At 39.2% G+C, this 23,071-nt stretch overlaps 1 protein-coding gene across 1 annotated transcript in view; it reads left to right on the top strand.

Annotated features, from left to right (window-relative positions):
• Positions 1 to 23,071, top strand: part of mdga2a (MAM domain containing glycosylphosphatidylinositol anchor 2a) — a 151,752-nt gene that overhangs the window by 36,375 nt on the left and 92,306 nt on the right. Inside the window, exons 5-9 of the mRNA XM_015036406.1 lie at positions 2,003 to 2,199; positions 6,276 to 6,408; positions 6,920 to 7,189; positions 21,082 to 21,173; positions 21,292 to 21,529. Of these exons, the coding sequence (XP_014891892.1) occupies positions 2,003 to 2,199; positions 6,276 to 6,408; positions 6,920 to 7,189; positions 21,082 to 21,173; positions 21,292 to 21,529 (930 nt within the window). The remainder of the gene's footprint in view (positions 1 to 2,002; positions 2,200 to 6,275; positions 6,409 to 6,919; positions 7,190 to 21,081; positions 21,174 to 21,291; positions 21,530 to 23,071) is intronic.

Genomic DNA, 23,071 nt, shown 5'->3' with positions numbered 1-23,071 from the left:
GGCTGTCAATGAATCACTCAGTTTCTGCCACAGTTGGTAAATTGACTGTTTGATGCTGGAAACAGATGGGGCAGGAGGCGGGTGGAGTCGCTGATAAGATGTAGGATTCATACTCTTCCCTGCCTCGCTATAATGAATCAGTGTATTTACTTAGAGCGATCTGCTTGTCTGAAATGGTCCTGCGATTGCTCCGTCTTCTCCCCCGTGTTGTCACTCCTCGGGTTTCCCTCCCCTCCCGTCCTAAAGGTAATTGCTCTTACCTGAGACACTGTAATGGCTCCTGGATGAAGTATTGAACGCAGCTAGATTTTGATTAAGGGGCTGTAGGGCAGAACATGCCTTTAATGAAACTGAGGAATCAGCATTCTCCTGGCTGTAGCGCCAAGGCTGGATGCTGAGCATCACGGCCCACAGGCGCCTTGATTAGGACCTGATCCCAGCAAATCCAGGCATGGGGCAAAGCCTCTGAATTAAAAGCAATGAATTTGACTATTAATAATACCGGAGGTATGTGCATAGTGTTTTTTTCCCTCCCCCCTTTGGAGACAGATAATGATTAAAGATGTGTGTATTCATTTACTGTAAGCTCTCCCACTTGCATATTCACCCACAAGTCCAATCATCCACCTTGTTGCTCTGCAGCTGACACACTAACACACTCATTAATGCACTCAATCCTTTTTCCCTTCATATGCAAAAGGTCAGGCTTTATCAGTTAGAATTTTAGCATGAGGGATAACTTGCATTAGCTTCTTTCATCCTCTTCCTTTATTGCCTTTTTGCTCGTGTTTAAAAACTGATTGCATCTTGGACGGAGATGAAAGGGAAGCAGCACCCTCCCCCCCGTTCTTTGAGCATGCAAATGGACGTAATCTAAAAGACGGAGTATTAGCATGCTAAAAGACAGCACGGCTATGATGAACACCATTTGCCAAGGCTTAATGCGATAGCTGGGTAAGATGATTAACTTTGAATCCATTTAATCAACCACAAGCGCTTTCTCAAATAACCAACTGTCTCGTGTTCGGGTAAAACTTCCTCTGAAATCTGTCGGGAATTGGATGGATGTGTCAAATCACAGAGTTTCTAAATCAGAGCCAAGGCCGGCCAAACAGGGCTCTTTGAAGTGATGGACATCAAACATCATTTTCTCTGCAGTGTTTGTCATCCTCTGCTTTGTTTAAAGCTCAAAATGGAGTGCAACTTGGAGCACGGAAGCAGCTTGATTTGACTGAGCAGTCAATGTGCCCTTGGGCTGCATCCTATTGACTTAAGTAGTTTAAGTAGTGGGGCCTCTCACCTTCGTTTTCATATCGACCCCAAAGTGCATACTGATAGCCGTCTCTCGTAATGTGATGGAAGTTCTGATCCTTGTTGCTCGGCCTTAAACGGCAATCCAAGAGCTCGGCTTGTGAGGCGCCGTAGTTGTATTTATTGATGCTAGAAACAATTTGTAGCTGAACAGTCTATTACTGCTGCCAGACCTGGCCAGAAACATTTTCACCAGCAAACACTCCGGCTGGATCTGACATGAAGCAAAGCTTAAATACGTGGAAAGGCACCTTGTGCTCACTTCTAAGTATGGCAGAGTATCTGTGATGCTGTAGGCCTGTTGAGTGTGTGGCATCATTGACTCTTTGAAATACCATTACTTTTGAATTATGCTGCTTCCATCAGTTATAATCTAAATCATGCATCTGCACAGAAATATTCTACCAGATACAAAGTCAATGTTCTTCCATGGACATATCAGTTTACAGACCAAAATCCTACAGAAAACATTTGAACTGAGGAGAGACATTAAAAGAACCCAAGACTCTTCTGATTACATTTATTATGCCCAAATAATTATTTGCTTTAAGGCCTTTACTCTTCTTAAACAAATTGGTCCCCATCTTTACATGTCTACATTTTCTGGGTTAATGTAATAAATAAACTCCCACATCTCAAAGACAAGCCTTTATTAAATGCTTTCTCTGCTGTGTGTCTGCTCCTCCAACAGACCTCGATAACCCGGTGATTACGGTTCACCAGAGTATAGGAGAAGCGAAGGAGCAGTTCTACTACGAGAGGACTGTGTTCCTGCGCTGTGTGGCCAACTCCAACCCGCCCGTCCGCTACAGCTGGCATCGTGGGAGGGAGGTTTTGACACAGGGATCCGACAAGGGTGTGGAGATTTATGAGCCGTTTTTCACACAGGTAAGACAGAGGGAAGGTTTGTTTTAAATTAAAGCTAATTTCAGAAGGACCACTGTTAAGATTTTAGATTTTTCTAACCTTGGCTTTTTCATTTATTTTTTAATTTGCTTTTCATTAAAGTTATGGGTCGTTTTATAATCATTCCTTACCTATGGTTGGAACTAGATAGTCAAGCTAAGCACTTTTATTCCCCTGCTTTTTAATGTTTTTGGTCTATTCTATTATTCCCACCCATCACAGTGACCATGATTAGGTATGGTGTTCCTTAGAAAGCTTTGGTAATACAAGTTGTTTTTGTAGCTTTGTCCTTAGTAATGTTTTCTGCCCAAAGCTCCTCTTTGTACAGTATGTAGCGCGTAGTGTGGGAAGAAACCACAAACTGCCAGAGGCTTTTCCGCGGTTTCGGATGGTGTTTTGTCCCCAAGTGCATAACAACCTTCTGTTCTTAGACTTCTGTTTTGTACATTCTAGTTAGGATGCCACGCTGGTAGCATTTGACATTTTAACAGCATTTCCAACTCTTGAATTTCAGGATTTTTGGCAGTCGCAGTCGCATTGTTTGTGATTATAAGGATTTTCAAGCTCAGAAAATATTTCTTTTAAAAAAACTGGAAACATGAATAAAAGTGTGATGTTGAACTTAAGGTTCCTCATGTTCCACCAAAGGATGTCAAGGAGTCGAGATAACTTCACTGCTGAAACATTTTCGGACAATTTCAGCTCATTAAGACCTATTTTATTTTGCAGAATAAAAAAGCATTTATTGAGTGTATATAAAATTAATTTATTTGGACTAATATCTTAAACTGGCTAAAATGAAATGGATAACATGACAAGCATTTACTCAAAAAATAGCAATATACTGAAAATAATTTTGATAGGCAGAAAGAAATTATTCTTTGTCAACATGGATAACAATTTCTAAAGAAAACTGCAGCTTTAAAGCCAATTTTGGATGTTTACCAAGGCACAGGTTAGTATTAAGACATTTTTTTTTACAACTGAAGTAACTAATGGTAAAAAAAAATAGTGTTTTGTTGGGTTTTTTTCAGCTTTTGTCGGTCCTGTGAAATTCATTTTCAAGAAAGAGTGTTTGTGGCAGATACTTTATGCGCTCATAAAGCAATGCGGTTATTGATTCCTTCACTCACAAAAGACAAATGTGGAATAAAATATTGTGTTTACAGCACATTTATAGATTGTGCCAGTAAACACAAACATTTCAGAGGCTCCTATGATTATTGCTTGCTATGAAATGCCAATCCAATTGAACAGACAACTTGGATATAAAGGAAAGGATAAGAATAAATAGTTTATGAACATCGTATCATAGACCAATCATTGTAGACCAATAATCTGCATTGTCACTACACTTCTGGACAAGTCTTTGTTCATAACTATCAAATCAACAGAATGTCTCACAGATTAGGAAAATGGCGTAATTGTAGTTTTTTCCCTTTCATCTGTCTACCTCATGCCCGACTAACCTCCCAGACGGGACAGCAGAACTTGCCTTAATGAACCTTCTGAAAAGCTAAGCCAGATTTCATGGTTTACATGCATATTTGTGAGGTGGGTTTCCATCACAAGTGGTTGAGCAAGTGGATTTTCTATGCAGTCTGAAACAGAAAAGCTTTTGTTCCAAAAAGGATTTTCTGCAGTCGACAAAGAGCTGACTGAGATTGTTCCATCACTTGTGAAGGTATTGTCGTTTTTCAATAGATTGAGTTAAATGTGATTTGATACGTACTTGGAAGTCTGCATCAGTGAGAATATGAATCTGCACAAAAAATAAAAAATGGAGCAGAAAACAGGCTTAGGACATAAAGAAAGGGAGGAAAAGGAAGTGAAAATTATGTTTGGCTCAAATGAAGGAAGATGGGTGTTAACTAATAGAGTGAGTGAGGCAGAATGAAAACGCTGCACTACTGGGCCTCAAATAACACTCATCCCATCTGCGCACCATCCTTCCTATTAGCCACTATTAGAACCCTAATTGGGTCTGGAAATTAGAGCACAACCTAAAACCTAGAGATTAGGAGTTTGTGAGACCAGGTCCAAATATGACCTGACCAAACTCCAAGTAATTTGCTCATATAAATGTTTTCAGCAATATGCGGGACCCAGGAAAGTAGATTTCCTGTAAAGTTTACTTTTGCAACTCTTACCTTCAACTATTCTTTCTTTCAACTATGCTTTGTGTTATCCTCAGCGTTGCACGTGTTAGACTCCCAAAAATGACAGAAACATGCAGATATTGCATTTTAAATTTACTACAGAGAACTAGTAAGAAACCCTCTACTTTATTTCCTTTCTTATTCACTCATTTTTGAATGAATTGACATTAAATATTCTGGATTTCTTAAATATGTTTGCACATACTGCTAAAATGTTGAAGACCAGTACAGCTGGTAAAGATCCAACGTCAAAGATACCATTTTCTTTATCAGTTTTTACCAAAGCTCTTATAATTAATTTTGAGTGAACAGCTTCATTATAACTCACTTATCACTTAATGTTTACTTTTGCATGTACTATGTGGCAACAAAAAAATATAAATACTGTGTGATTTCCATGATGTGGAAAATAATTGATCCTACACGAACTTTCCTACTTTTCTGCTTGAGCTGTGAAGTCCTAGCAACATTTTCTAAGAAACTAAAGAAAGTAGAACTTCATCTCAGCTCAACATCAGCTGATGTGGGTCTTAGGATTTTAAACTATTTTTTTCAGCACAGACCTAACAAAGCACTGTCTGAAAATCAAAATTTCAAAACTTATGGCTAGAAGCATACTCCCATAAAGATCATGTCCACCGCCAACGGCCAGGACAAAAGCCACATCGCTCCTTCTGGATCCAATGTCCGACAATCAGCCTCTTCTCTCAAGACCCCAGATGAGCTTTCCCAAGGAGACTGAGAAGAATGTTCCCCTAATACCTGGAGCACACTCTCTGTTCCCCTTTCTTAAATTTTGGTACCGCCTTCCCAATCCACCCCTTCAGCACTGTTGTACCAGTCTTCTTTTTTTCTATTGCTTGAAAAAACTTTTTGACTGGATTTAAATCTAGCTCAAATTCAACTAAAGCACCGAAATGAAAACGGACTGGAACATTTTTCATAGAACTCATCATTGAAGTGCCCCTGTGATTTCTTTCCACTGCGATGGAGCCATTTTGTTCCCATAGTGCTCAGACTTCCCATCAATTTGAACATCCCATTTCACAAGTCCGCTTTTGGAAAAATGACTTTGTGTTTCTATTTATTTATCTATTTGGCCCTTAGAAAGTTTCCTTCCCTGCAACTTCCTCTCTCTGCCTTTCATTTCCACCTTAACCATTTCTACATTACTGCCTCCCTCATCTCCTGACATACATCTGCTTCAAAGCAGAGGAAGGTGGCGGTAAGAGAAAGGGTGTGGAATGTGAGGTCCGTAGCTAATGCGACACAATTAAGTCACCCTTCGGTTTCTTTGGATGTGAAAGGGTCTAAAAGACACCGGTGATTGCCATATTTTCTGGGCCGCTGCAGCATGTGTGTGAGTCATGTTTTAATCCTCTCTCCGTCCTTTCACCCACACGCTGGAGTCAGCCAGATCAAAGGTTTTACATCCTCATCCTAACCTTTAGGGCGAGGCTTGTGGCTGACAGGCCCAGTTGGAATCAAACACATATTCTCAATGAGATAGCCATTTCTGTGGAGAGATCCCCTACTGAGCCCGTCCATATTTCTGTAGCTCCGCTGTGAAAATACTGCAGGAGCCTTTTCTGTGGAGTAATCCTCTTGCTGGTAGCAGGCGAGCTGACAAATTTCTTTCTTCATTTAGAAAAAAAAAAAAGTATCCGCATCATTCCTATTTCAGTGCAACAGTAATGTGCTTGAATTCTGCTCTCTGTTCCTCTCCCCCTTTGTCTTTGTTAAAGCTTTATAAATATTCATGTCGCTGACCTTACTCTGGAGCTGTTAGGCCTTTTTCATTGCCTCCCCAGATCTATGTTTTGCAGCATTCCTGCTTTTAATTAGGATGATGCGTTTGCACATATTTGCATACCAGTGTTGGTTTGGTCTGAGCTGCAGGGGGAAACAAAGATCCTGAAGTTGAAGAACCTGCGTCCTCAAGATTACGCCAACTACAGCTGCATCGCCTCTGTCCGAAATGTGTGTGGGATTCCTGACCGCAGCGTTATCTTCGGACTCACCAATAAGACAGGTAGAGGACAAGCTTATTCTTTTAGTTAAATATTTCTTTGTCTGTCTGTTACCTCGTTTATTGTTAGTTGATTGCTTTCAAAGTCTTTTAGATTAGATCTGTTTTAATAGCTTTAGTTAATTTCCTTTGCACTTCATGCATCTTTTCCTTAACTGTTGTGTTTTCATGTTTTCTTATGTGCAAATAAAGTCAACTAAACACATGGATGGGTAATTTTTGCATACTACTTATTATTTTATGTATATATGCACCTTCTGTTATCCTGTAAAAGTCTTGCTCTCTCTCACTTTCCCACAGTCTGAATGAATCATTGGAAATTATTGGCATTGTGTAGAAAATACTGACATCTGATCAGAAAAATATTTCTTATGTTTGAACATGAACGTCGTCTAGTTAATGTGAAACGCTGATTTCTCTGATTTATGGCCTTTTAAAAAAAAGCCTTAAATAAAAAAAATCTTTCCATAAATGCATTGCTACCTGCAGACATGAGACTGTACTCTTTCTGCAGCTTCTCCATCTATCAAACTTCTGGTGGAGGATCCAATCGTGGTTAATCCTGGCCAGACCGTGTCGCTGGTCTGCATCACCACAGGAGGGGAGCCGCCCCCCATCCTCACCTGGGTCAGCAGCAACGACAGCCTGCCGCAGAGAAGCGTAGTGAAGGGGGGCACGCTCACGCTGCCCGCCATCACCTCGGACGAAGCCGGGGTTTACAGCTGCGTGGCCAGCAACAACGTGGGAAACCCGGCCAAGAAGTCCACCACCATTGTGGTGCGAGGTAGGAAAGCACGACCGCCTGTCAGAATATTCAGTGTTGAAAGCACGACTAAGCCATTAAGCAAAATGGTTTGTTGCTGCGGATTAGGACATCAAACATGAAACAGTGCTGAAAAATGATGCTATAAGTCGTTCATGCCTGTTTAGTAGTTGCAAAAACGATCAACATAGAGGAAAGTTTATGCGATTTGGCTATAAGATCATGATTTAAATATCATTTTTTATATGATTTACCATCAGTCAGCACTCTTTGCTACTACTCAAATTAAAATTACACTGAAGCAGCTTATTGGTTGAATATTTTTATTTTAAAGCCATACATTTATCCATTTTTTTGTATGTGCAAAAGCGCTGTGCAAAAGTATTAAGACACCCCTAATTCTTTGTACTTTGTAGATGTGAACAAGTGAAGAATCAATGAAGTATTTTTAGGACTAAAATGATCTCTCCAGCAAATTAACAATATCTGAAAGTCATGGGTTTAGTCAAGGCTTCTGCATGGAACCCCAGGGAGAGTGGAATGTAAACCATTATCTCTTCAGTATGTCTGCAGGGTAAAATAAATAGAAAAATGGTTTTTAATTTTGTACTAATTAGGAAAATAGTACAACGGTGCAATTTAACATTCCAAATTATATGAATTACATTAATTTAGAAGTTCTGCTAGAAATTCCTGTAGCTGGGAAGCTAGAAAACAATTCTTTAAAAAAATAAGTATGTGTGTTATGATTTTTTTTTTCTTTCATTTTTCTGCAGTAAATCAACAAAAAACAGAAAGACCACTGGTCTTTCTGCAAAACCAGACTCTTACAGTACAGTGTTTTACAGAAAGATAACCTAACAACAAAGTTCAGGGGAAAATTAGGTAAGATGTATAGTCTTTCTGGAGAAAATTGTGTACAATTACCTCACCAAATGTAAGGTAAAAAGAGCACCTCATTGTGACTTCTGTAACATATCCATTTGTTCCTTGTATTTTATTCCATTCACAGTTTTTTTCAGCACTTTTTGTAAAAAAAAAAAAAAATCTCCTTTCAGCTACATGTGTTCATTACTTCTTTAGTTACTGTTGAGTCGTCAAACAGAATGGAAGAGCACAACAAGCATGAACCTGTTAATTAAATTCACTGATTCAAGTGCCAGTTTACTGGAAAACAGCAGGTCTAAGGTCATTTGGGGCTGTTTGGTCATTATCAGGAAAAAAAACAAAAAAAATTCCCTGCTGCCTCCACCTGAATGACATGAGCAGCAGAAGATCTTGGCTGTCGTTCATTACCGAAACAGTGATTGTTTCTGGAGAAGCAGCTGTTTATTATTGTGACAGTTTATAGATTATTGAGCCTGGCACTTCATGTTAACAACAATCCATAAAACTTTTGCCATGCAAACTGCACACAATCTTAAAACGAATCACACAAAGTAATCGGCTTTCGAGCTACAACAGCAGCATTGCAAAAGTAGCCATACGTCTATAACTATCCCCGCGACAAAAACCCCCCAAAATTGATGTATTTTATTTGGGATTCTACGTGATAGATTGACAGAGTATGATGTATGTGGTTTTCAAGCAGTTTTATATTTGAAAATGTGGTGTGCATTTTTATTAATAGCCTTCAGCAGCTTCCTAATTAGTAAACAGAGTCCACCTGTGTGTAATTTATACTCTGTGTAAATACAGCTGCTCTGTGAAGGCCTCAAAGGTGTGTTAGCAATCATTAGTCATGGCTGCATCATGCTGTGGAGACGTTGTTCTTCAACTGGGACAAGGAAGCTGGTCAGAGCTGATGGGAAGATTAATGAAACTCAGGGACAGCCATTAAGGAAAACCTGTTGGAGGCTCTAAAGAACTAGAGTGCAAGAGATTCACGCCACCAGCAGGAGAGCGAAGCTAATCAAGCAGCCACACCAACAACAAAATGGTCTTTTAAACCTAAATCTAATTGAGAAGACTTGAAAATGGCTATTTACAGAGGGGCTACATCCAATCCAAATACCTGCCATTTTTCAATGAACAATTGGCAAAAATGTATTTCTGTAGATGTGCAAAGCCTTTATAAACTTACCCTAAAAGACGTATAGGTGCAAAGACAGGTGATTCTACACAATATTCACTCTGAGGGAGAGAATACAGATGTGTGTCACTTTGCTGCTTTAAAACAAAAAAAAAAAAAAAAAAACATGTTTAGCTTCCACTATACAATTACGCTCATACAGTAAAATCTTAATAAAATATATTGTCAAAATGAGAAAAGGTTTTAGGGCTACAAGACACTTTAAGCTTCAGAGAAAAGTGTGTGTGACTGGCCGTTTATCTCCCATTGTGCAAAAGATGAATCGAGAGATGCATTAATTTCTAGAAACCCTACAAAGAAAATATCATTAAAGTTTGGAACCTTAAGGCAAAAGACGTGTTTTGTTCAGCATTTTAACTTTCTAGAGAGAATCTCACGCACCCAGATGAGCTTATTCAAATCGCAACTCCGCAGACAAGCTCACAAATGGAAGTTTCATGCCACTTTCTCCAGTCACCGCAGACATTATGCTACAGCTCCATCATCAGGTCGCCTCTGTGCTCAGCCTGTTTGCAGGCTTTTATTTATGCAGCCATATAGTGAGAAGGATGAAAATCAAATCCCTCACAAATCATTCCCGACACCCTCCTCTCACCCCCTCAACCCACCCACAGATAAACTCCCTCTCAGTATTGTGAAAGTGCCCGCACAGCCGAGGACTTAAGAACTGAGCGGCTTATATCAAAGAGAAGATGTCAGGTGTCACATGGGAACAAATAAGTCAGAGCGCGCTGACTGTTGGCAATCTCTGCAATAAATATCCCACATCCGGAGCTGAAAATGGCACTCGTACGGCATCCTGTTGAATATCAACAAAAAATCACAGCAACTTGAAATATATATGACTTTTGAATATGCACTTGCTGATTTGACAGATCTGAATAAAAGCTGTTGAAGCGTTGAAACTGTGAAACATTAAACAGGCCCGATATGCATTATTCCGATTGACTAAGAGTCTAGCAGGATAAGCAGGCGCAGATTTTTTTTTTTTTTCATGTGCCGCTTTAAGGAAAAACAAGGATCCCTTTCGCTAGCATTTGGCTTCATTAATATAATATCGGCTCCCTTATGTCTCCCTGGATTACATAACTGCAAAATCAAGGTACAAGTGTTCCTGATTGATCATCGTGATGTTAACCTTGCATGATCTAAAAGCGTCAAAGCGCTCTGCAACTTTAGTTTTGCTGAGCAGTTCAGCGCAAAAAGTCAAACTAAATGTCGAAAACGTGCCGCGGGAGGCGGAGAGATGAATTAACGAGCTGCAATATATCGTGTCCTACGTATTTCCAAATCAATAAGTCATTACTTATCTCAAAGGAAAGCGGAGAGGGAAGCAAACTAAAGTGAGCTGAGATGGGAGGGAAGGCGATACTGAAATGACACAGTTAATCGATATGTGTTGAAGGAAATTAAGGATCAGTAAAAAGAAAACATAAAATGGGAAAATATTCTCACACATCAATGAATCGTTACTTTTTGTTGCGACATTGACAGCTGAGTCACTTAGAGGTGTAGTGAGATGACAATGCATACAGAAACCTCTCTGGAAAGTAGTTTTTGATGTCGAAGTGAAAATGCACCGAGCTCTATAAAAGTCATTAAGAAATCAGACTCTTATTCTACTGTCAGGTTGGTTACCTATTAGAAACAAACAAACCAAGAGCTGTCAAAAAAGGGGGATTTTTGGCATCACTAAGTAACAGGAGCTGGATTGAACATGTCCTGATAGATCCCTGGATGGTTTTTTTTTTAGGCTGATGAGCTGTCAGATGTCAGAGCAGCACAGAAATGAGTGTAGAATTATATCTAAATATAAACTTCCCGTTCATTTCAAATAAGTTTATTCATAGAGAGCCACATTACATCAGATCTCAGCTCAAGGCACCTTGAAGAGGTGAAAGACAAACAAGTCCAACTCATCTCTAAATATACAGCTTTCAAATCAATCCACTGTATTCCAATGAAATCCTGTGCTCCAAACAGGTTGAAAAAATGTAGAAAACAAGATGTTTTCCACATGTTATAAGAAAAAAAAAGAATCTGCAGGTGAAACTAGTCCTTTTTCAATAATGTTGACTTAAAACAAGCTCCTATATTTTGCTGAGAAGCTACTTTTAAGTTAGTTTTGTCTTAACTCAAGTGTAATAAGATATTTGCACTGGAAACTAGATAAAAATAATTGGTAATATTTTATGTTTTTGAAGTGAGCTGTTTAATCAGATTGAAATGTCCAACTGTAAGTGTAAATATAATGCAGCTCATAGTCATCTGGTTTTGTATTGCAAGTTTCTTTTAATAAAAAGACTCTAAGGAAGAACAGCTGAGTACAACAAGTGGTCTGCCTCTTTTACAAAAGCCACTGTGTGATAAAACCTTAAACTATCTCTGACTGTGGCTAAACAAGTCAGCTAGGTATCCCACACAAGAGATTTTAAAAATCAAACCGGCACTGTGAAACCAAAACGGGTGTAAACTGGAGCCGCATCGAGTTAATTTAGAATTGATCAGGTAGCGGCATCGCGCGCCTCTGTGGTTGGAAGATGTCGCAAGAAAAGTGGATACTCACACAACAGAAGCTGTGTGAGTAGCCAAGGTTCTTTATGTGATCATTTGGAGCCAGAATCGAACAAAACCCATTGTGTATTTATGCCTTAATTCCTCAGATTATCTAGTAGCACATTTCTGCATCTTACCTTCATGCCTCAGTGCTGGCTAGCCCGTACATGAATCAGTTGTTACTGACGGAGAGCCTTGCTTGGCAGCTCAGAGCCATAACAGTGGCTGTTTGATTTGAGCCCCCTGCCTGTGCAGTCCTTTCAGGAAATGCAGAGACGTTGACAAGCCATCTGACACTTGGCTTTGAGTGTTTTATGAAAGAGGACGTCAACTTGTCAGCAGCACTTCCTCCTGAGCAAGCATGTGGTGACAGTGGAGAGGAACAATTCTCCTAGCAGGAACGACCTTGAAGAAAAGCAGGTTCAGTTTGAGCAGCCATCCGATATGACTTGCTGGGGTTTAAGAAGAAAGAACCCACAGTAGCAAGAAAAAGTACAGCTCCACAAGCACAAGGAAGCCCCATCATGGAGACACTTAGCTTATAGGATGTAAAGAGGTGTATATTGTTTTAGGCAGCGATGGCTTTTTTATGGCTTTCTCCAGAAAAGAGACGGCACTAAGCAAAGGGTCGCTGGATCAAATGTGTCACTAAAGGAAAGAAAACAAAGACAGACAAGATGGTGTTAATGGCAGCAATAGTTCAATTGCCACCCACACAAGAAAAGAGGCAAAATTAAACACTGACGCATCTAAAAATGGTCGCAGCTTCCTCCATCTGAAGCATTCTGCAGCACTTGGGTCGTTAGGTGCTGAAAAACACACCTTTTACAACCTGAATGGGGTGGGCTTATTGTATTGGGGGAGGAGGACTTCTCTAAATACAAGTGGATTGTTTTTTTACTTGTGTTTTTAACAATAGTTCTTCTATTGTTTGCTCATGCTTTTACAGCACAATGGGGGACTTTTGTCAGGTTCCAACTTTTACCGTCTTTTTTCTGTGCAGAAAAAACAAGCTTATGAATTCTCTGTTTGTCAGCTGTGAGCGAGCTGGAACGTGTCGCATAAAGTTTCCTTTAAATACTGTAAAATGTGGTCATTTCTAATCCACATGCTTTTGTTTGTGAGGTAAATTTGTATAAAGAAGCAACACTTTTAAATTTCACAGCTGAACTTCTTAGATTTTGACATATAGATCAATCACTCATACATTTATTTTTGGAAGTTTTTTTTTCTTTTCCATTCTTACTGCCAAATGTAAACATCCTGGAATTTGGTTTGGGTCCTCTGCTGGTTTAGATTAGTTTGGGGGAAAAACAAGAAAAACATAATTCAACAGACATTCATGTCTCCAGGGTGTGTCTTTTATTTCATTTTCAACATATTTCTCTTTCCTCTATTGGTTTTTGAAATATTAACAAAGAGCAGTCAGATGTATAAACCTCATGTGTGACAAAATTATCTTTAATCTTAAAGAATTTAAAATGTAATTTATAACTGACTTCAATTTAGAAAAGTTTTTAAAAAATAATCTTGAAACTTTTAAGAGGTGATTTCAAATGTCTGGACATCTTTTAACCCTCTAATAGACACTGCCATCTTTGAATAGCCACAAAAACACATGAAACATAGAAGGAAAGGTGTGAAAAATGCACATAAAGCCTGAACGCTGAGATGTCGTCGTCTACATTTGTCCCATTTCAGGTTTGCGATTACATTCAAGTCAGGACTCTGCAGCATTGTTTTTAAAAACACGTTTTGCTCATCTACACACCAACAATAAAATTTGATGACGTTTATGTGTAGTTTTCTCTCAAACTCAAACATTCTCAAAAAGGAGCGTTTGTGCGTGCCATAGGGAGGCACCGTTGATGTGCCCGTTGCATAAACGTACTGTTTGTTGGCTTGCTCCTGTGATTGCTAAAACTGTTAAAAATTGTGAGCGCATGTTCACATGGAAGGTCATCATCCGGTGCTCATGAGCTGATATGCCCCATGTGTACATGAAAAACCTAATCATTCAGCTCTGCTGGGCACAGTTCAATTTGCATGTTTAGCAGGGTCACCCTGTGGCCTCATCACTGCTTATCTCAGCTGGTTATGCTCCTCTCTGGTCCTTGAGAAGCCCCAGCAAACTGCTGTTGCCAAAGGGGGCCGCGTGTGTGTGCAAACACACATCTCTCCCCAGCAGATGGTAGCCTTTCTGGCCATACTGTCACACCAGCCAGAGTGCCTTCCAGGCCTTGGCCATCTCCGCAGCCAGCCCAGCAGGCCCCTGGCTTCACATCACCCCGCTGACGAGATCCTTTCTGCGGATTAAGGGTCTGCAACACGTCTTCAAACACAGGTCACCACCCTGCTTTATCCTGTCAGTCTATTCTTCAGCGGTTTGCGAGATATCTCCCTCGAAAATGCTGTGCTCTGGTTGCTCCTCTCTTTCTGGTTGCATATCACATAAAACCAGGCGAAACTGAAACGAAGAACTGATCAACAGAGAGAGAATCAGCTATAGACGGTGTCAAAATGGCCAGCTGGGTTTGGTGTTTGCCTTTCTGTATGCACACGCAGCAGACTACGTGTTTCTGCTTTCCATCCCTTTTGCAAAGCAGCACATTTTCCCTCTGTGTGATGAGGCGAAATGAGATATGGTGTAGCTATCAAAGATGGAAAATCAAACACTGCAGCGCTGTCATCAGATTTCCACGACTGCTCCTGGAGGAGTTCCTTACAAAGGCAGGTATGGGGTTTCTACACCAAAGCCAGCCATTTCCAGCTACTAATGCAGACCGCGGCTAATTGCACACACCCACACATGTGCACGCACACGCTGATACAATAAACTACTATCATGTTGTATAATTGACGTAATGTCTTGAGTTCCAGAGCTGAGAAAACCATTTCTGTCTCCCATCCTGTCGGCCTACAGAAAATCTGTGGCGTTTAGATGCGTTTTTAGAAGCGTTTTCCTCCACTTTCCTCCCAACCAAAGAGTAGACGCACGTGATTGTTCTCAATAATGTAAAAGTCCAGGGCCTCGGGGACGTTGTTAATAAGAGGACTGTGGATTGAAAACGAGGAGAAAAAAAATGAAAGGTGCTTTGAATAAATGCTTTGTGTTTTGATCGATTCCGATGGTCACGCCGCTGTTTTTGTGAGCAACCTTGAGCCGTTTTTGCTCAGCCTTCCAACTGGCTATGAGAGACAACTTCAGCTCCATGAGCCGATACCTAATATGAGAAATGCAGTATGTTGCTTCAAAGTATTGATGGGTTGACAGAAAATATAATCATATGGAATGAGGAGTACTTGAGTACAAAAATGAAACTGAAAGCGAAAACCTGTTTGCATGTTGTGACGCTTTTTATTTTTTCATTACTCTGACATGTGTTTTCATTGTTATCTGTGTGTAAGGGGCTCCTTTACGTCCCCGAGGTGCTATTGTAATCCTTCTCTGTGACACAAGCTCTCTGAAAAAGACCTCAACTTTAGGTTTTCTCTATGTAAGAAAATCAGTGCTTTTCATGTACTGGCCATCCATTATTCCCGGAGGCTATTAAAGCCATATAGGATTCAAAAAGCTTTCCACAGGCAGAAAGCCTTTCAGTTTACAGTAAAAGGGAGAAAACAGGGACACTGTATTAAGTATGGAAATGATCCGGCAGAATACCTCGAATAATCGCGGCATCACGGTTGAACTGCATGCAACCCTCTCTGGCAAATCACATGAAGCAGAAGCAGGAAAAAAGAAAGGAAACATGCAGCACAAAAGGGTGAACAAAAACAGGCGCCATTTCACCACTTCAGGTTACAGTGAAGACTGTAGTCCCTGCAGTGGATGTTTGATTGTTTTGAATGATTCAGTGAGTAGAGAAAAGAGCAACAGATTTGAAAATCCATCAAAAATATACTTTCTTTGGACATGTGTCCTGCATGGTTTAGGCTTTAGAACCAGTGACATTATATTTCCCACAATGTTAAAATTATGTTAATTATTATGCAAACAGAAACTCCACACTGCAAATGAGGCTTTTCAGGCTTAATGTTGGTACAGAATAACTCGCATTAGTTGTAGGCTTTGAAATAACACATTAGAAACATGCTAAGGTCAAAGGCAATCCTAAATGATCAATACAATAACCCATCAACCCTTAAAGACCAAAGTTGCTGATACAAATAGGAGGCTAATAATGAAACTTTAACAGCCTAAATGTTTGACTTTTACTGAAAAGGTTTCCTCTTTCTTTTGTGTTCAAGTGAAAGAAGCCCAGAAAGTGCATGCTGTCACTTTTAAGACACTATTTCATGGTGCTTGTTAAAGCTGAACTGATCAGGCTTTTTTTTTGTTTTGTTTTTTGGCCGATTTCCAGTTGGGACATTTTGTAAAGCTTTCGCCACTGATACAGATTTGAAACAATCCTGACTTCTATCTAGGAACAATAATAAAAGAAAACAGCAGTCAAAATCATTTTCTAAGCCCTTTTGCTCTTAGAGGTTATTAATTATTTACACTTGAAGCAGAGGCAACATCCCAAAGTACGTGTGCACGCGTGTGTGTGTGTGTGCACGATGTTGTTGAAAATAACACTCAAACACTGTTGGACTGTGCAGTGAGCTCAAATGTCACTAATAGTAATGAAACAGTGTCATGTGTTTCTTTCAGCACAGGTTTGCAGCATGACTTGGGAGTAAATTAGGCCTCGTTTCACACGTCTCCCAGTGAGATTGTAAGACTTTAAAAACTGTATTAACCTACACAACATGACTTTTGCTTCATGTGTTTTGGAACAATGGGGAAAACATCAATAGCAACAAAAATAAATCCAAGTTTATTTGCAATTCTCTTACACGTCATTGATCACGTCCAGGTCAGAATGACATATTAGTCTATATATTTGGCTTAGCTTAAAAATGCGCAAGAATAAGGCTCTCGCCTCTATTAGTGACCAAACCCAAAACAGCCGGGACACTTCTGAACCTTCAGGCTTTAACTTCCAGCTATCTTAAGTTAATATGTGCTCGGCATATGTGAGTGGAGCTAATCCTCAGCATTTCCACAACAAAACACCCGTCATCTTACTTTGTGCACTGCTGTCTGAGATTCTGACACAGAATCTGCAGACGTAAATGCACACAGTTGCGTCATAAAAATCCACCGGTAGCACCCTGATCCTCGCTACACATGTAAGAAGATGATTTAAGCTGTGACAATAACGAAGAGGAACTTCTCCGAAAACGGCTTAGAAACAAAGCTGGTAAATAACCCCGCCGCTGCTCTCAGCAGCTTAAATGTGGAAGCGGTCATGCCTGCGCGTCTGTGGAAACTGGATGGATTTACATGCAGTCTGCATATGTTTATCTACCTGTCTGTAAACTCCGACTATAGAAGTGAAACATACAGCTACCGTGAGCTATTATTTATGATTTTGTAGAAATCGTGTAAGAGTAGTTGGAAACAGTTTACCTCCAAAGTAAATGGGAAAGTTCTGTTTCCAACCAGAGTCCTTATTAAAGATTCATGCGAGTTGCTGTATCAGGAATGGGAAGAGTGACAACTTACCGTCACCACATAAAGTCGCCCGACTCAGCACTGGCCTCCCCATCTGCTTTTCGAAATCCATCACGTAAAAATAATAATAATAAAAAAATTTTAAAAATCCTTTTGCGTATTTCCAGTGCATAAGTGAACAGACGGCATTTTAGTCTTTGCATCAGGCCAGAAAATGTTTATTACAACCAACTGAAGTAATGCCCGCTTATCTCTGTGTACACAAGTGTAGTCGATTTACAGGAATACCTACTTGCTATTTATTATTTATGCTTAGCTAAAGTGGCAGGAAAGGATTTTTTGGAATGTGGCGAACACGGGGAGGAATCCTAAAATATGCATGAATGCACCGTGGCTGTGTGCGGAAATGAGGAAGGCTGATTCATTGGAAGAATATTCTGTAAAAAGTAGCAAACAACATTGTTGTATAATATTGTTGTGACGTAAAAATGCAAGTATTACTTTTTGTATCTAAATAATCTGCATGCAGTTTTAGAAATTGATTTTCAATTTTTTTTTTTAAAAAGTCCTGCACATGAAAAAAATAATGCATTTATTGCTTTCCTCTCCCAGTCTGTCTTTTCAGTGACCAATATCTCCACATTTTACTAGTAAACAGAAAATGGAGGAGATTGTGATATTAATCAATTATAACTTCTGTGCTCTGATTAGGATGATACCGCTGCGATTTCCAGTGTTTGTTTATATTGAGAAGTGATAAATGACCACAAGAAGCAGAGTGGAAGTGTAATGGGCGACATTAGCTTAAATTGTATCTTGAATCTGACTCCAGATGGAAACTTTGCAAGGACAGGAATACAAGATTAGTATTTTTTATTATTTATTTATTTTTTTGCCTTGTTTTTCCAAACCAGACTTATTAAAAAAAAAGGAAAATAAAGTTACTTGCTTGGCTTTTTATGTGAGTAAACAAAAAAAAAATAGCATAGATAGTTGAAAGAATATATCAGCTTTAAAAAAATAAATTCATTGTAAAGGAATTACATTTTTTGGGGTGGGGGGGAACTGTTTGAGTGACTCTACAACACGTAGTTGCTGCACAGTCTCCTGCGCTCAGACAGGAACACTTTGACAACAGTAAAGCAAAAGAAAGGTGGAACTTAACCCAAATGTTTATCCGCTGTCACCTGTGACACCACAGTGACTTAGAAAGATGGGCTGTGTGGGTGTGCAGGTCCGCCGGTGTATTTGAATCTAATGCTTCCTTATGACACGGCCACTAACTCTTCTGCGCCCGCCACTGAGATACAAATGCCTTTCCAAGCTGTCAAGATGTACAGCCATGTCTGAACAATGAGTGTGCAACTCTGCCTCAGGACATTTGCTCCCTTTGACATGCATTGTAGTAGAAAATATGTGCTTCCTTCCAGACATGCCTACATAATGGCTTCCACTATGGACTTTGTCTTGTCTCATTAACCTTACGCCATGTATGTTAGCTTTAGGCAAATTGAAATTTATGCTGTGGATGTACACAGTGCTGTACAGCTTACCCAAAATGGGGCGGGGGGAGGGATGGATGTGGTAATAAGATTTGTTCTTGTTTCCATAAAGGTCACATATATGTGTGACACACTGTATTACACTAAATGACACATTTTCCATGCAGGCATTATTGAATTACATACATCAATGTTGAAAAGAAAAGCCTGACAGCGTAAAGACATATGGGGGGAGGCACAGGAATGAAAATAAATGCATCGGGGTTTGCTGAGTGTTGACATGATTGCAATTTCTGTATCTGCCATGCATCAGAAATAGGATTCTCCGTCTGCCGACGCTGATTTCAAAAGTGAGAGGGAAAATCATGCCAAGGAGGCGCGTGTCACTCATCTCTCCTTCAGTGTGCAGTTTGGCAGGCATCACAATGTGTTTTGCACATTCAATTTCCTGTGTTTAAATCTGACACGGGGGGTTTTGTTTTTGTTTTCCCTCTTACCAACCTGAATATGATAATGTCACTTGGGAATTGCTAGATGAAAAGACTTCCATGGCGCCGTCGGGTTTTTTTTTTTTTTTTTTGAGAAGAGCATGCAAGCGTTGGAACCGATACAACATACATTATGATAAAATCATCTTTTTTCCCATTTAGTAGGAGCTGTGTTTTAAAAAGAGAGTTTGCAAACCAAATTGGGGTAGAAATGTTTGGGAACATGTTTTTTTTTTTTACTTCAATATATCAACCTTTTGAGACTATAGATACGAATAAGAATAAATACAAACTTGTTTCACTTTCAGGAATTAGTTCAGTGATTAAACATTGCAGTCTATAAGCATTCATTAAAATCTCTCTTTTTTTGACACGGCCATAGAGGCAGCAAAACATACAATAAATAAAACACAGTGCAGTGAGCGGCCAAACCATGTTTAAAACAGAAACAGTCACACTGACAGGATGAACTCTTCTCTTATTCCACAATCATTAACTGAAACTTTCCCAGAGTAACCAGTTCTGGCATTTTCAGGTCATTTTGTAAATCTTTCCAGGAAACAGGGGCTGCATATTTAAAAACCTTTTTTTTTTTCTAATTGAGAACAGACTTTTCTGACTTTGAGAACAGACATTTATCAAATACCTTGACTGTGCAGGTCATACTTTGTGTGATGCTTACACATGAAAACACGGAGATAAAAAGCTACCAACCCCAACCAGAGATGTACAAATGAAAAGCAGCCGATAAGAAAGAATGCAGATACAAACATGGGTATTTAGTATATGTACATAGGAAATTCCCAATTCTACTATAACCCACTTATATGCAAGAATTATAATAGTATAGAATACATTTTAAAAAAAAGTCTGTTCAGGTATTTGACTGGTGCATTTACAAAGAGTGGAAACTATAGGCAAAAAACAGGTGAGGAAAAAAAAATTTCTCATTTTAAAAAAACTTTATTTTTTCTCTCAATTAACTCACAAATTGTTAGAATTCATGTTTAAATGTCAAATTGTTATTAAAACAGGATGCCTACATATCTCAAATCAAAAGTTGCCATTTCAAAGTTAGCCCGTTAAACAGTTTGTGTTTTTAGAGGAATTACGTAACTTTATGGCATTCGAACAAACCACAAACTTTCTTTTAAAGCATGAACACAAGTAATGTTAAATTGAACTAAACATCAAATATAGGCTGGATAAATGTAAGGGTTTGAACTAAGGAGAAAGATTAACAATATATTATGTTGTCATCTGCATCTATGTGGAATGCAGTATTTGATCAGTCACTGCAAAAGTTATTTGTACTGTAAATGAAAACTCTATCTGAATATGGAGCCCCGAAGAAAAGAAAAGAAGAAAGTGACTCGGCTTACTACACAGCACACGCTGTATATTGAAAGTTAACTTAGAGCATTTCCTGACAAGCCAATATGGTGATCTGTTTACCAAACTAGCTTTAAAAGCTTCCAACTAAAGATAAATATGCAGACTGTTAAAGGAGCGATCAAAACTCCTATATTTACAACATGTTCACTAGAGGCAGGGTACACTGATTCACAGTTTAAGTATGTGCACTGGGAAAGGTTGAAATGAAGAACAGAAGAAAAATCTATTTGAAAATCTATAAAATCCTGTCCTGTGGAGTACACTTCAAACACTGCGTCAATATAACAAGGAGAGCCATAAGCTACAATAAACGTCTCTGGCAACATGTGTTGTGTACAAAGGTGGATACGTTTCTTAACATAAATATTCCTTTACAGCTCTGAAGAAAGGACGGTTCTGGATCACCCCTGACCCTTACCACAACGATGACAACATCCAGATTGGGCGTGAAGTCAAGATATCCTGTCAGGTGTGACATATGTATATATGTGTGTGTGTGTGTGTGTATATATATATATATATATATAAAAAGCATGAACACAATAAGATAAATTAGCTGTCCAGTAACACTGAGCTGCATATCTTAGGTGGAAGCGACACCGCCAGAGGAGCTGACATTTAGCTGGCTAAAGAACGGCCGTGCCCTTCGGAGTTCAGAGCGCATGGTCATCACTCAGACGGACCCCGACATCTCGCCCGGGACCACCAACCTGGACATCATAGACCTGAAGTTTACCGACTTTGGCACCTACACCTGTGTGGCTGCGCTGAAGGGCGGAGGCATTCCTGAGATCAGCATCGACGTCAACATTTCCTCCACAACTGGTGAGCCTCACACCCCTTTGTGTCAGAGGCAGATTTTAAAACCTCCACCTCTCCATGCGACATGTCCCATCAGACATGCGTCCTACAGCTACTTCACCCATACAAAGAGGCTTTAAAAAGCGATTTTGACTTTCGTATGAAGTATTTTTGTACGTGTAGTAATTCTTTGGGGGTTGGAGGTGTTGGACATTTCTGTTTGAATTTTTGACATTTTCTATATATTTTATAAGATTGCAGACGCTAAGATATTAAAACAATTGAGAAATAAGTGTAGCTGAAGTTAAATGTTAACTCATTGCTAAAGGAAACAGGTCATTTAAAGGATACTTTGGGTTGTCCAGTGGCACATAAACGTTCCTTCACTATGTGATATGATATCAAACACTTTTTTTTTCTGTTTGAGGTGCAATTACTAAAATTCTTTCTATTTAATTAAGACCCATTATATCAGCTTAATAAGTCTTTTGAGATCTCGTATAGACTTTCTTCACATTCAGAAGTTGATATAAATATTTACTTGCTGATTGGTAGAATTTCCTTTTGATCTGTATGACTTTGGTCATTCAACAACCTTCTTTTAATAGTTTGCTGCAATATCTCTCTTTTCATTTTCACTGAACTCGTGCAACTGAGTAGGTTTAGTTGCCCACATCTTCTCAGCTCTTTTTACAAAGTTTCAGTGGACTCAGTTCTGTTCTTTGTGACGATCACTTCAAAATGTTGATTTTGCTGCTCCTGAGTGACTTTGTAACTAACTTGGCTGTCTGTTTGGGGTTGCTGTCATTTGTGTCCAAGCCTTAATTTCCTGGCTGATGTCTTGTGATGCTGCTTCAGTCTTTCTTCTTCATAATGTCATATATAATATTGCAAAGTGCACAAGGTCGTACGCAGCAAAACTAACTAACCCACAACATGTCTGTCACTTCTGTGCTTCATAGTTGAGATGGTGTCTTCAGGCTTGCAACCTTTCCCCTTTTTCTTCCAACATTCATTAAGAGTAAACAGTTCAATTTCCGTTTTCTTGAGACCACAGGACATTGTCTTGAAAAATGAAGGGTTTTTGTCCCTAAATCCATTCGCTTCACCGTGGATAATAATACTCTCTCACCAGCTTTAAGATTCTTCACAAGGCTTTTCATTTTTGCAGCAAAGCGAGTTCATTTCTGGAATGCAAAACCTGTCTTCTTTCTGAATCCCACAATGTTTATACTTGCATAAAATTGTTTGAACAGATAAATTGTGGCACCTTCAGGAATCTGGAAATTTGACTCAAAGATGTACCAATCTTTGTGAACTTCCACGAATTCTCCTTCTGGCCATTTGGTTTATTTCCTCAGATTTTTCCAAAAAATCACAGAAAGAAGCAAAACATATGTTGCAAATAAACCCATCAAAAGCTTACAAGATCATGACACCATTATCTCGACTTTCCCAATTTGTAAAAACAGACATAATAAGCATCATATAAGTCAATTATATAATTAAAATTCTCATATTTTTGACATTTAGCAAATATAAATAATGTGTAAAATCCTAAACATT

The sequence above is a fragment of the Poecilia latipinna genome, unplaced genomic scaffold (assembly GCF_001443285.1).
Source record: "Poecilia latipinna isolate Pla-1442-1.1 unplaced genomic scaffold, P_latipinna-1.0 Scaffold368, whole genome shotgun sequence".
NCBI classification, from domain to species: domain Eukaryota; kingdom Metazoa; phylum Chordata; class Actinopteri; order Cyprinodontiformes; family Poeciliidae; genus Poecilia; species Poecilia latipinna.
This window is presented reverse-complemented; position numbering and strand designations above follow the sequence as displayed.